General features: G+C 38.5%; 1 protein-coding gene across 2 annotated transcripts in view; it reads right to left on the reverse strand.

The window, feature by feature from the left end:
• Positions 1–395: 395 nt before the first annotated feature.
• ek1 (eph-like kinase 1) overlaps positions 396–15,439 on the reverse strand; it is a 65,007-nt gene continuing 49,963 nt past the window's right edge. The window contains exons 11-17 of one of the 2 annotated variants that reach the window (XM_057322517.1): positions 15,173–15,358; positions 9,268–9,329; positions 7,608–7,817; positions 7,374–7,523; positions 6,330–6,523; positions 4,571–4,708; positions 396–3,639 (exon numbers count right to left, since the gene is read on the reverse strand). In XM_057322517.1, coding sequence (XP_057178500.1) covers positions 3,546–3,639; positions 4,571–4,708; positions 6,330–6,523; positions 7,374–7,523; positions 7,608–7,817; positions 9,268–9,329; positions 15,173–15,358 — 1,034 coding nt within the window. In that variant the 3' untranslated portion in view covers positions 396–3,545. Of the gene's footprint in view, positions 3,640–4,570; positions 4,709–6,329; positions 6,524–7,373; positions 7,818–9,267; positions 9,330–15,172; positions 15,359–15,439 lie in introns of both variants that reach the window. The other variant, XM_057322516.1, reaches the window with a different exon arrangement.

Genomic DNA, 15,439 nt, shown 5'->3' on the forward strand with positions numbered 1-15,439 from the left:
CAGATGTTCAATGCTTTCTTGAGAAGTGACATTTCCTTCATAATATTTATATAAAACAGTAATGCTCATTCAGATTCAAGTCTTTTAGTTTAGAAACAGAGACACAAATATTCGGAAACAACCTTTGGTTCTTTTATCAGAGCCAATTTTTGTGATCAAGTTCCCTCGAATATTATTCTTATTAATTTTAAGCAAAATCATTTTTCTCAAATTTGACTTAACTTTTTTGGTAAAATCTTTAGTAAAGTATGCTTGTGCTCTCTTTAAAACAAATGACTCTCAGCTCGATGTTTATATAATGCAAAAAATCCAGCTTTTTACAGTGACTTGTTTCCCATAAAATTTGTTGAATATACCAGTCAACCACACAATATTAAAAATATTAACATATTTATTGGACACAATGTTTAAAATGCATACAATTCAACAAGAGCTTTGTAAAATAACGGTACACAAATGATCACAATGTTCAAAATTCAAAATAAAAATACACAACAACGTAGAGGTAACATCTTCAGGTACTGACTGAAGGCTTTGCTAAAGTCGATGCCTTAGTGACTATTAAGAGTTTTCTGATCATTGTCTCCATTACTGATCTTGTACAAGCCAAAAAAGCTTTTTACACTCAGGTCTGAATGGCTTCCCTTTAGAGGTGGGTGGTAATATGCATTGCACGCCACAAGACCCATATAGCAGATTTGAATGAATGCTGTAACCACACCATTACCCGTAGAACAAAACAACAGTCCTGTTGGCTAAATACATAGTGATTTACAAAGACTGCTTGCAAAATAATCCAACACACTTCTAATACTGCTGTTAAGACTTCTCAGTTTAACTGATGACATCCAATCTTAAATATATTCCATAAAGCACTACACTCTGTGACTGCTGAGATGTACAAACCTGGCTATCGATATTTAAATACTGCGTTTAAATCGACTGAAATGTCTAAGCTAGTGTAACTCCATTCCAGTCCATTTTTTTAGATGTTTTACAGTATACAAACACCTGATTCAAGCTGTCGACCTCCCCCCAAAATAGGCTTGTCCAACTTCATGCGGCGGTGCGCAGACCGATCGCCGTGTGACATAACAGTACCGCAAGAGGGATTTTAAAGCAAGCATATCATCTACTCTCACAATTGTTGTAGATGTCTCCCTAATAAACACACCAATAAGTGGAGTTAGGTGAATAAGGTTTTACAGTATATAAGGACATGATGGTGCGAGGACTGGACTGAGTGGTCCTGATGCAACGTGCAGGTAACCCAGCAACCGGCAGTGTGTGAACTGTATGATATCATCAGAATGAAACACAAAGAACTGCATTATTTGAAAAAATCAAACATAAAACGTTGACTTCCAAGACATAAACAATAAGTTTACTGCATTGAACTGTAAGAGTTTGTGTGGATAGGATATTTGTTACTGTTGCGACTTAGAAAAAAATTAATGAAAAATAAATAAATTCAGGAATGAATTGTGCTCCATCAGTGTTGTTAGTTTTGAGCTAGAATGGCTCATTAAATTATTGACTGTTATTGTCGCCGCATGTGAAATTATAGATTTGAACAGGCACATATGTTTCAGTAATTTGACGATTAGCTTTTAATTAAAAAATGAGTACAGGACAGAGAAGATGTGCCTTATGATAACAACCTTGACTTTTTCATCAATAAATATTGAACCTAATTCGAAGAAATACACATTCTTCATTATCTTTTCAATTCAAATGAACTCCAAAGGAAAACTTGGAGAGTCACAAAAGGAAAGTTTAACGCTGCTTTAGACAGTTTTGCTGTCTAAACGTATTCCAACGTTGAAAAAAACATCTGTATCAGTATCTCTAACCAGAGCTAGGGTTGTGCTATTAATACTGTTTTACAGTACCCAAATGGTGCGCAATGCAATGATGTGTAGTAACATAAATAAAAAGGCTGAAATTAAAACAAAAAGTGAACCCATCGCGACAGAACAGCTGATGATCTGTCAGTTTCTGCCATCTTGAAGCGTGTATCTGTGAAAAATAAAAATCCTGAGAATGCTTAGCTTTTTCCCAACACCATAAAGCTAATTTATCCGTTACATTCTACAGCCTCACAATCCTTGTGTGTCCAAAGCTAAAGTTGAAGGTATAATATAAGAGTTATGAACTTAATTTACAACTGACAGAACCTTTGAAACACTAAGTCATTACTGTACAAATACAATAACCAACACTGTACAAAATCTCAATTTCTACCGCCGCACAATCTTCGCTACTTATTACTGTTACACGTAGCCATTTCAGAGTGCAAAACAAAGCACTGTCAATACACATGGGAAGATAAAGCAGAATATGGTCTTACTTTTAAAGTACCAGCAACATGGAAATATTACTGACACTTTTTACAATATGAAATAATATGGAAATTTTATGTTTAAACCTCTCCGGTCATTAGAAGACCATATTGAAATGTAATATAAAGGTGCCGACTGCTCGGTAACCAGTGGAGCTCGACACTAAACAGGATCCAAGACAAATATACGTTCTACAGTTCACCATGTGCGTGCGTCTCCATCAACACCAGGACGATTTAGGGATGCCGTCCCCCTGATTAAACGCACAAAACTATTCCCGTCACCTTATTCCATCAAAGCAACGAGGCGTAGAATGATGATGTGAAATATGCGATGAAATTAGAAGAAAAGCCACATCAAACATCGCCGTGTTGAAAAAGACGAGTAGAAGTTGCAGCAACCGTGAACGAAAGATCTTATTCGAGTTCTCAATTGTGCCCTCTTTTTGACATCGACCATCTGTCCTCTTGAGTCTGTGAAGGAAGAATATCTTTTCCTAAGAATTCAGATGTCAAGAACTTGAAGAGGTGGGGTCTCCAAATGCGCCACTGCGTGTGACATTTTTCACAGATGCTGCCGAGAGCAGATTTCGGGGGTTGAGGAGCGTCTCTGGTATAAATGTGTTCTGTATAAAACTGCATGGTTGTGGAAGAGAAATCAGTGCTTCATTGCTTTATGCGAACAATGACGAGTCTTTCAGAGCATGTCTAAACTACAACCATGTACACAAGTCTGCAAGGACATTTTAAAGAACAACTACCAATCCCTCCTGTTCCGGGTTCAGTCCAACACGTTCAACGGCGCATTCATATAAAAAGCATCGCTTGCAAAACAGTTAAAGATTCACAAGACACAGTCGGTGTTTCTTCAAGGTCTTCTGTACAATGAGGAGTGGAGCGTGATGTTCACAGTGCTGTGATGTCACATGGTGTAGGTTCTCGTCCTCGCTTTCCCGCTGATCGAAAGATCTCAACTTCTAAGTGGTGTGAATGTCGACAATCTCCGAGCATCGAGAGCGATTTCCCATCTCAGAACACTTCTGGATGCTTGCTGATTACATGAGGAAGGTATTGTAGGGCCCTTTCTCTCAGGGCTAATAAACTTTAGTGCTGGTAGAGATGAGACAGAGTCAAGATGCCTCCGTGTGGCACAAACGCTCGTGATCTCCTCATTGGAAGAGGAATGGGTCTAGGGTGTTGGGGGCTATACTTGCACCTGCTGTGCTTGAAGACACTGGACACTGGAAAGGATCTTTTTCTGATGGCCCGCCAGCGCTACTCCCATCTTATCCAGTTCACTGTAATGGAAAAGGAGGGTAGGAGAGGGAAAGAGTAAAATTGCCTTGGTGAGATCAAGTCTGCAACAACAGCATGAACCAACCCAGACGGATTTGCTGGTCTTGCTTGGTCTGGTTTGGGTAACTGGCCACCAGCTTGCCAGACTAGCTAGTCCAGTTAAAGGGATAGTTCACCCAAATATGAAAATACTTGAATCATTTACAGACCTTCGTGTCATTTCAAACCTGTATGACTTTCTTTCTTTTGCAGAACACGAACGATATTCTGAAAAATGTTGGTAACCAAACAAGATTGGGCCCCGTTGACTTCCATTGTATGGACACAAAACCACTGAGAATTTTGCGAAATATCTTCTTTTTTGTTCCACAATTCATTTTTGGGTGAACTATCCATTTTTAGATAGTTTAAGTTTGTAGTTTCAGTTATTCTTTTTGTTTTTCACAGAAATGGGCAATATGATCAAAATAGAATGCTATGATTTGTGCATTGACATTTACAAATACACGTAACTGTGTACTGTGTGCAAAATTTGTGTACATACGGAATACCCAAATCTACCACATTTTCCAAAATGTGCAGAACACCCTGCACAGAATACGGTCTCCCACAATGCAGTGCACTCAAAGTCACCTTCAATTTCCATTGTAATGAGTGACTCTGAAGTAATTACAGCCATGGTTTTTAACTTGTTATTTGATCTGACTGCCAAAAGTGACATTTTTTTGTGACCACAAAATTTAATGAAAAATAAAAGTCACTCACTAAGCTTTGTTTAAACTTCCAAATGGAAGTTAATGCATTCTGTTTCACAACATTGGCAGAGTACAGTATGAACTGCACAGAATGCAGAAACCACTAGCATTGGCTCGAGTTTTAAAATGCAACCAAACATTTTACGCCGTGTACAAAAGACCTCCAGCTGTTGTTTACCTGACACTGAGGTACAAAACAGAGTCCAGGGTAACGTAGCCGGAGCTGGAGAAGTGTTCCTTGTACTGGCCCATTTTTATTAAGTCGAGCCAGTCTCCTACTGTGCTGACCCCAGCATCAGGGGTTACTGGGTCCTCCCTGTGGTTGGACAAAAAAGTACTTATAAAAAAGCAATTTTTTTAAGATTAAAATGTTATTTGCTTTAGAAAACAGGATCTCTCTAAATTTAAGAATAAAAAATGTATATTGTGCTAAGATAATACACCATAATTAGCCAATTATAATAAAGGTTTATTACATAAACGTCTTAAAGGGATACTCCACCCAAAAATCTGTCATGAATTACCCCCCCCCCCAAAGTTGTTCCAAACCTGTATAAATGTCTTTGTTCCGTTGAAGACAAAAAGATATTTGGAAAAATGTCAGCAACTGGGACATAGACCACCATAGTAGAAAAATGTTAAATGGTACTCAAAGATGCCCTTTTCTTAATTCTTCAAAATATCTTCTTTTGTGTTAACAGAACAAATTATATAATGGTAATCCCAGAAATGTCAGTTGCTAACATTTTTCCAGATATCTTTCTTTTTGTTAACAGAACAAAGACATTTATACAGGTTTGGAACAATTTATGGGTGATTAAATGATGACAGAATTTTCATTTTTGGGTGGAGTATCCCTTTAAACACACGTTTTAAAACTAAACAACTATCCTTGGTGCAAGAATTCTCTACTAATAACAATAAAATAATCTACGATACAGACATTTGTCAAAACACACAGTACACACAATGATTATTTCACAAGGGCATGATTTTATAACCGACTTCCTTTATGTGTTCTAGCATATAGTGTGCGTGTCACAGATTATCAGTAGTTTATCTGGCCTAGATGTCACACGTTAAGCTTTCCAGATCCAGAAGGAAGCCAGATTGCAGAACAAACCACATCTCTATCTGTAGCAACAAACACAAGCATGAGTAATTTCGAATTTCTAAACCTATTTTATTTAATGGCAGGGAAGCAGGGCAGGGACTTGCCGGTGGTTTGTGGGAAAATGCAGCTTGCACATTCGGCTTTAATTGTGGCCAGCGCTTGCTAAACAATCCAGTCCTCCATCTGCCTCCGATTTTGGCAGCGCTCGAAATGCGGCACTGGGACAGACAGGCAATCAGATATCAGCCAAGACCACCCTCAACCCCTCCCGATTCAGAGTACCAGACACAAGAATTGTGAATGTTCAGACTTACATCTGGCTTCAATCGAGGATATCTTATCCGTTTCATTTATTCAGAATTTATTGGATTACCGTAAAAAAGGACTCCAGATCACACACACGAGAAACATCAAAACGCATACGCCATGATATACTGTATATATAAATACAGTATATACTAGGGATGGGGAGGAATAAGAGATTGTCAGCCAGGTTTACCAGCCAAAGCTTGTACATTGTTGTACATCACAAAATGTATTTTCAAAGCAAATATCACGCAGGACAATGCATCGCATGCTCAAAAGCTGATCATTCTTGTGCACAGGTGCTAAAACACATGCTGACACTGTAAAAGTTCAATCTGATGTGATATTTTAGCTACACTAGGAATGACTTTACCATGTTTCATTATTGGCCAAATAATCGAATGAGACTGCAATGCGCCTAGCAATTCCCATCCCTAATATATATACACAGACAAATACTCAAACAAACTGATTGAGACTCTATTGAAATGTAATCCACGCGAGGCATTTGGCTCACCAGACTGAAGTGTTGGCCAGCTGCTTCAGGCTGCTCGGGTTCCGGATCAGCCTGTCCAGAGTGTTGACAATCTGCCCGAATTTCGGCCGATCATTGCGGCTCTTTTCCCAGCAGTCGAGCATGAGCTGGTGAAGCACAACGGGACAATCCATCGGTGCCGGGAGCCGGTAGCCTTCATCTGTAGCTTTTATTACCTGAGGGGTTGAGAGAACGTTCCACATTAAAAATCATACATTTATTAGCTTCATGAATACTGAGTGAATTTATGCATTCGCTTAATGCATTTAGCTTTTGTGCGGGGTTGGATTAATTCCTTCTTTATCCGCTTGCGACTCGGAAAGAGCGTGAGATACTGTATCAGAGTGTCTGTGTTATAGGAATGGAGAGTTAGTTTAATTTCAGAAATGATACCGCCGTAAGGAAAAGAATAAACTAGCTTCATGCAAACATCCGCATTATCTTAACCGTTGCCTGGAAGACTGTAAATGTCGTAATGCATGATTTCCCGTTACCATGGCGAAGGGAGGCAGACAGATGGATTTGTGGTTTGTGCCGTGAATGGAACTTTCAGATTCTGCTCCCCCGGCACAATAAAAGTGCATCCGCTAACAAGCATGCAACCGTTTTAGTGCTCCAGCTTAATGTGACGCGTATACAGTCCCAAATCATTCCCAAATGTCTCAATCTCTCTCTCTTTCCCCAGCAGCCTCCAAATCCCAAGCAAAAATCTCTTCCCAAGGTGAAAATAAATACATAAAAATGATTCAGACGAGGAAAATCAGCTAAGAGTAGACCACAATGGATTCAAATTTCCCTATTTGAAAGTTGCCTGTGAACTGAAATCTGGAAATGTTCACCCTGCCGATGAAAATCTTTTTACCTTTGTGCTTTGTGAGATGAGAACTACATTATTTTCTCAGTTCCAGCTGTGTTTTTTATTTCAAATGGATGAAGATCCACACATTTAAGAAATATGTTACTTCACAAACCTACTTACGTTTCTATAATGGTTTAAGTGTAAAGAGACATTCAGCGTTCACTCACATCCTGATTGGACATTTCCCAGTACGGTCGCTCCCCATAGGATATCACCTCCCACATGACAATGCCGTAACTCCAGACATCACTAGCTGACGTAAACTTTCTGTACGTGATGGCCTCGGGGGCTGTCCATCGAATGGGAATTTTTCCACCCTGAGGGAACAATCCCACATAAACAGGGTTAAACACAGACAGCAAATTTGGATGACAAACATAGAAGTTCTTTATTTGTCGTACCCGTGTTGTGTACGCCGCTTCGGGATCATCCTCCAACACCCTCGACAGCCCAAAATCAGACACTTTACACACCAAGTTTCCGTTCACCAGAATGTTCCGCGCTGCCAGATCTCGATGCACGTAGTTCATCTCGGAGAGGTACTGCATCCCCGCGGCTATGCCTCGCATCATTCCCAGCAGCTGGATCACTGCGAACTGCCCGTCGTGTTTCTGCACATAATGAAGAGTTCTCGTGTCAAATCCTGCTCCCCGTGGCCATATTTCTGCCGTCTGCAACCTCGGTGGATGCCGGCACAGTTGGCCAGGTCTGAATTTGTCTCGTGAGTAATCACATAATTCATTGGCTTCCTAATTAAATGTGTTGCGGGGCACGAGCTATTAACGGCAATGAATGTGTGTTCATTTAGTGTTTTTAATGCGAGCGATGGGAAATAAGTAAGCAACTAACCAAATTATGATACTTCATTACAGTGAGGTACAATGATTGTGCGAGTAAATCTGACATCATTGTCATATGACCATATGGATAGAAAGGGCCTGTCGTATACGGCGGTCTGTGATTGAGTGATGCACATGGACATGTAGTTGTGGGGTTAAGTGTTTAGTAATAATAATAATAAAGTAGGAAATTATTGCTACTATAACAAAATAATATGAATTTTTTTATAGATAAGATTTTTTAGCCTTTGATAATAAATTGGGCACATGCATATTGCATTTTCCACAATTTGTTTTTATATTTTTAGGGCTGTCAAACAATTAATCGCATCCAAATTTAGTTTGTGTTTACATAATATACTGTATGTCTGTGTAGTGTGCTACACTAAATATTTTTCAAAATAAATGTATAAATATACATGCATATATACTGTACATACATGCAGATAAAAACGTAAATACATATATTTAAGAAAAATATTAAATATAAAAATGTATTAACATTTATTATTTACATTATTGGTAAATATACATAAATACATGTTAATATTTCCTAAATATGTATACATGTATGCGTATTGTATGTGTTTATAATACAAGATTAATATGCACAGTACACGGACATATATTATGTAAGCACAAACTTTTATTCTGGATGAGTTTAATTGCGATTAATCGTTTGACAGCCCAAATTTTTATTTAAAATGTCAATTATTTCCTAATAATAATGTAAAAGGCTCTTGACATGACCGTATTTTTTTTCTTTCTATGAATTTTTGTATGGCGCTTCACTATAGAGGCTTTCTTCTCATTTCAGATGATAGCAGACATAAAAATATAATTATAACTATTAATTTTACCCCTATCCTACCTATTTCTTCATCCCTAGATATCAGCCTGTACGGTTCTCGCCCCAACGAAACAAGTCACCACAAAACCAATTTAAAAACTTTCATCACACCATCTGTGGAAAAAATGAAATGTTTTGATCAACAACTACGTTTGCCTGCTGATTTCAATTTCTTCCGCCGTAGTAAGGAATCGCTAACCGAGAAGGATGAGGAAAAACATGCAGTGAGAAGTGTGAACCCGAACAACACGCGAGTTGTCAAGCCCAATGTGGCAGAAGCGTGCACGTGCTTTGTGTGCCTGTGATATTTCACAGCATTTCCTTCGGTGCAAGTTGGCCTCCATCATCCGCCGCAAAATAGAACATGCTCACCTTCAAAAACGTGTCCAGAGATCCATTTTCCATGTACTCGGTCACTATCATCACAGGCTTACCTAAGGGACAGAAAGAGAGTAAAAGAGAGTGAGAAAGAGAGGAAAGGCAAAGTGTGAAAAACAGAGAGAGAAAAAATTGCACAGGCGAGAAAAAGACAGCACCGAAAGCCTTCCGCTTTGTGTCCTATATTTAATTCATTTTCAAGTCGACAGAGAAAAACACGCGGATAAAAAGCGCCGGCCCACCCCTCCCAACTTCACAGACCCTCGTCCCTTTTCGGTTTCCTCTACCTGCTGCCTGTTACTCATACTGACAGCCCCTAATCAAAGTGCTCAATAACAGTCAGGCAGATAATTAGAGCGAGCTGTCCACTGAGAATATCTTTGTCCAGAAATACCTAAAATGATAATGAGTTCCTTTAGGAGTGGAGCTGATGGAGGGGGGGTGAGAAAGGGGGAGGAGGTGCTTAGGGGCTGATTAATTGCCTGGGGGGGGTGGAGGAGTGCTGATGAAGAAGCCAAGAGGGGTGTAAAGATCTGTAAATGGGTAAAGCGTTCACCTCTCCGTGATGCTGCAGACACAGCTGCGAGAGATGTATCGGGAGAGGAGGAGAGTTCGCACCTGCGTTGCACAGTGTGATTAAAAATTCTTCACTGATTCCACCTAAATAACATGCTGTCAATCAGGAAGACATCGCCACCCACCCCCACATGTGACAAGGAAGAGTACATGCTAATCCGCCCTGATTATCAGACATGCCTGACGAATGTAACTCACGGCAGACGCGTTCACCTCGGGGCACCAGACACACGTCAACGCGGAAACCTTAGAGACCCGTGTACATTTCACAACTTCAAACACTTCTTTCTACAGTTTTACATTTGAAAACAAGTTTACTATTAACAAGATTTTTTTTTCTTAAATATGGTCTTACGATTTATGGTCAAATGAATTTCTAACCATGTCTGTGAAAACCAAGCTACAGTCGCATCATGTTTAATTATTAGACAATGAGTTTGATTTCAAGCATTCATTTCACTTTGATTTCAATCTTTGATATGGCCTTACACAATCAATGTTAAAGATATCAAGGTTGTATTAACACAGAATGTTCTTTAAATTGAAAACAGCAAATCATAAAAAATGACTTAAGCTGGGTTTTCACATGCAGGGTAACATATGTGAAATATGGGGGGAAGTTTAAGCGAAATAAATAGCACTTTTTCTTAAAATTCTTTCTGCGCTTTTATATATAGACTCTTTTTATATACATTATTTACACTACAAAAGATGATATTTTGAAGAATGTAGGAAAGCAAACATTCTGGGGCACTTTTGACTACCGTTGTACTTTACCAACTATGGTAGTCAACGGTGGCCAAGAACTGTTTGGTTACAAGCATTCTTCCAAATATCTTTCTCTGTGTTCATCAGAACAAGGAAATGAATACAGATTTGGAACAGCTCAGCTCGGAGGTGAGGGAATGATGACAGAATTTCTATTTTGGGGTGAACTGCCCCTTTAAATTTTTGAATATAATCAAACTGACTGTACAAGTCAATTCAACGTACTATTTTAAAGTTGCTGTAACTTGTTTCAACTGATCCACTTATTTAGTAAAAGTGCAGTATAAACATGACTGTTAATAATATAATATATTATTTTGTATTTACATTTATAATATAAAATAGTAGAAGAGAAATTGATCTTAATAGTCAGGTTTTTTCTAAATTCTTGCTGTCACACCATAAGACACCAACCATGTCAAAACCGCTTCACTCTTCGTAAATTCGAGCTGCAAGACAGGAAGTCTACACAAAAAGTATCTTTGAGTCCTTGAGGACACAGGTCCTATAAGAGCACATCTGCCGTCAATTTCTAAACACAATTTAAAGCCGCAGACTAGAGAATTGTTGGCGAGGCTACAAGCAGAGTCAATGAATTCATTTTAGGGATATAATCTCTATTTCACCAGAGGACAAAAAACACAATTTAATCCAATAAAACCCCATTCAACCCCATCAAGCTATTTATAGCACCCAGCCCTTAGATATTGCCGTGGTTTCGAAGTGAATTGGGCTCGCAGTGTTTGTCCGAGCTGTCACTGTAAGTAAATCACCAGCGCAATTCGTCGCGCTCTTCAACGAAATCTCTCGACGAGCATGGTGAGGGATATCAAAACCGATCGCGAGTTAACTTGCCGTCGCGGGACATATTACTTTGACAGTGAGCGAGATGGACAACCCGGCCTCTGTTCCTCAATCTTTGAAGCTTTGATTGCATCTTGGCCAACAGGATATACATATAAAACATGGCTCCCTGAAATTGCCTTTGTTTGCACAGTCAGATCACACTGAGAATTTTTTCTGTACCCGATAGCTACTGTATATAAGCTGTTTTTAAGTGGATGATGGCGTCTTTGATAAGCTCATTAATAAAAGGAACCAGCTATTTATCCATACAAGCAGCTTTGAAAGTGATGGATGCTGCACAATCAGCTGGCCAGAGGTTTTATGAGCGCTTCAATTACACCGTATTCACACACACTCAAAGGTCCGTGATTGAAACAAAATGATGAGCAGATTACACCCCATGGTGGGCCGATCTTCTCTAAATGTCTAACTGCAGTGGAAAGGAAGCCTTCCTTATAATTATGGTCATTATCTTACCAGCGAGGAACAGACATCGAAAAACGCATAGACCGCTAAAAGATACATTCGTGGACGTTCACGGAAACTAGATTTGTTTTCAATTGTCCATTAATATTTAGTTACTGTGCTTTTTTTCATTATAGGAAAGCAGCCATCGTTTCCAACAAAGCAATATATTCAATCACTTATCTTCTCAAACTCTCATCTACTGTTTACGCTACAAAGTAAAACTTTTCCTTCGCACTCAGCAGGAACGGACCTCAAAATGCGAAAGACAAAATCAGCAGCGAATTATCAGATTGTAGCCTCGAGTCCGCCAATCTGATGGTTAGCTGCAGAACGAGTTTATAATAGAGACGATGACAGCTCTGTGTTTTCGTAAAGATGAAAGGAAAACGATTTGAATGAGGCGTTAAGGTCTATTCTACTGCCATTCTACGAGACATTTGCATTACAAAAAGTTCAATCATGGTCTCATTTTTTCCGTCTGAGGTGGTAATGATAGAGAATCGCTCCCGAAGCTGCGTTACGTGACAGATGCTTTTCGTATTACATCGCCAAAGTCTTTGTCTTTATCTCGTGGGCGCTCCATCAGGCGGCACAAACGTACGGCAGCCTCTTTAATGCATCTCAGGCCGGCCCCATCAGCGCTGTGATTAGTCTGTGCGTGCGTGGAGGGGGTTGGAATGACAGCTGCTTCTATAACGCAGCGCGAAGGGTCGCTGACCTCTCCTCTCCCTGTTCCCTCTGCCATCAGGCTGATCTGTGACCTGTGAAATTACTCCGGCTATCATATCTCATCCAATCAACGGAGGATAAGGATGTGTTCCACGCACACACATGCTATTTTGGCGACAGGAAGAAAATTGGGAATATATGTGATATGATCAACGTGTCACATTTGCTAACCGTACACTGAAGTAATGTGAAAAAATGTGCACTGGCATTTTTCTCAGTGCAAAAATAGGATTAAAAATATGATTCAGTTTGCACTTATATTATAATATATAAAAAATATAATTTTTACATTTAATATTCCATTTAATACTGTTTATTTGCATTATATTTATATATTATAGACGGTCTTAGAGGCAACAACATAAGCAAACATGATATGGCCCAAACTTAACTTCATGTAGACCTCCACAAAGAATCAACTGTTAAGTAGTTTTAATTTAATTTAATACAATGAATATACAATAAAATAGCCTATTAGTATTAATTAATGTTCATATTAATTAAATATAAAATAAATTGTTAAATTAAAACCAAACACAAACCGGAAGATAACTGGTAACAGGTGCACGCGTCCAATGAAACCTATATTTAGGCTAATTTTGTTCTGTATAAAAGGTCAAGCTGAAAAGTGTGTGTTAAATGGTCTTTCATCGGTATGTCGTTTGGATAAAAGCATCTGCTTGCATGTACATAGCCTTTTGTTATGAAAAAATATATAACTTACTATTTAGGCAAAATATCTGCAAGACCCCCTTCTGTTAAAGAACATTACGCAATTATTATTATTATTATTATTATTATAAGACCCCTATACAAAAAGCGCTTAGATCTCACTGATATCTTCGGATATCCCAAACTTATAATAATAATATCTTTAACCCACATTCTTGTTGAATATCTACATTCGTCCCTTCATAATTATGCTGTGGCAGCACAGAATAAAAAAAGAAAAAATGTAATAGTACTTTCATTTCATAAAGGTTTGCTTTGCGCTGCCAACATTATTAACTATTTGAACCGAATCAAACCAAAGGCCACTATTAGCATTTCGCACGAGCAAGAGTTACTGCGAAAAAACGTCAAGGGAGGATTAATGCTAATGTTCGTCACATTGAATATTCATGATCCCCAAAAGCCACGTCCAATTACATGTTTGTATTATCAATATTCATGCAGCAGGCACGAATACGGATGGTCCTTTTGTTAAAGAGCCTGTCCGCTAATCCACAGAGGTTAGAAAGCCCAAAACAGATCTGTAGAGGAAATTACCACTCAGTAGTGACCAACACACCTGTTGCTTTTCGAATAAAGACAATGGGAGCCTTGAAACCCAGACAATGGCAATTGAAAACACAATAAAATAGCAAATTTAAACTGGGTTCAGTGGAGCTATTCTAATCACGGCCTGCATTAGCATTCCTATTATCATCTGGGAGCAGTAAGCATCAATTTCAGGTGCTCTAGAGACGTTTTACAGACAATGTAATAGTGCACGTACAAGACGCCCTCATAAATAGCATTTTATAAGATTCAAACAGAACAGTGAAAATGACAGCTTTTTTCCAACTTGCATGAAACAACTAAGCATGTTGATGTATTTATGTAAGCCCTTTCCACAGATGTTATCACATCTGCTATGCTAATTCACAATGATAAAGCGCACGAGAAAGTCAACGGCAGATTTTCATAGCACATTTGTAAGAAGCAGGGTAGAAAATCACAGAATAAAAATGCATATTACAATCAGTGTTGGGTAAGTTACTCTGAAAAAGTAATTAATTACTATTTACTAATTACATATTCAATAGTGTAATTAGATTACAGTACATTACTCTCACTAAAAAATATTGAATTACTTATTACTAATTACTTTCTATATCCTACATCAACCATGATTAGAATCGATTCAAGGATAGACATGAAATGGCTTATTTAATTCATTCAAGTAAATAATAAATAACATCATAAATTATTCTTATTAACTGACCAAAGTATACAAATGTAAGAAGGATACATTACGCATACATTTTAAAGTTAGACTCACAATTTTGATGTCATTTAGACTATTGAATAGATTTTTAATTACATCAGAAGTAACTGTAATTACATTACATAAAAAATAACTTAACTTTTCTAAGGGAAAAGTACTTAAATTACAGTAACTAATTACTTCAACTAATTATCATGTATTTATGTGAGGGAAAAAATGGCATCTCACAAAGACTCAGCACGTGTCGTAGTTTGTGTCATATAAGCCTACTTGTAAGGGACACATTTTTTAATGGCACTTTTTTAACGTCTTTACAAACCAAGTATTTCCACAACAAAAATGTAAACCCCGCTCAAGTACCTACTATTGAGGAATTCAGATTCATAAAAAGACCGGCCTAATCACCTGCCTAGGGTTTAGTGTTAGTTTAATTTAAAAACAATAAAGTCATGTGAGATCTTGTGTGAGGTTCTCATGATGATATAAAAGCAGCATGTGTGTATGTGTAGGGTAAATTCTCACATCTGGTGACGACTCCTTCCAGTCTGATGATGTTGGGATGGTCAAACTGGCCCATGATACTGGCCTCACTCAGGAAGTCTCGTCTCTGCTGCTCGGAATATCCGGCTTTTAGACTCTTGATGGCCACCTGGATCTCCCTCTTACTGGGCAACCTCAGACGCCCACTGCACACCTCTCCAAACTCGCCTGAGAATACACAGCTTGTTACAACGTGAAATTTACCCACGATGCCTTGTTACTATACGTTGCTTTCATCTGGTCAGAGAT

The sequence above is a fragment of the Triplophysa rosa genome, linkage group LG23, assembly GCF_024868665.1.
Source record: "Triplophysa rosa linkage group LG23, Trosa_1v2, whole genome shotgun sequence".
Taxonomy (NCBI): domain Eukaryota; kingdom Metazoa; phylum Chordata; class Actinopteri; order Cypriniformes; family Nemacheilidae; genus Triplophysa; species Triplophysa rosa.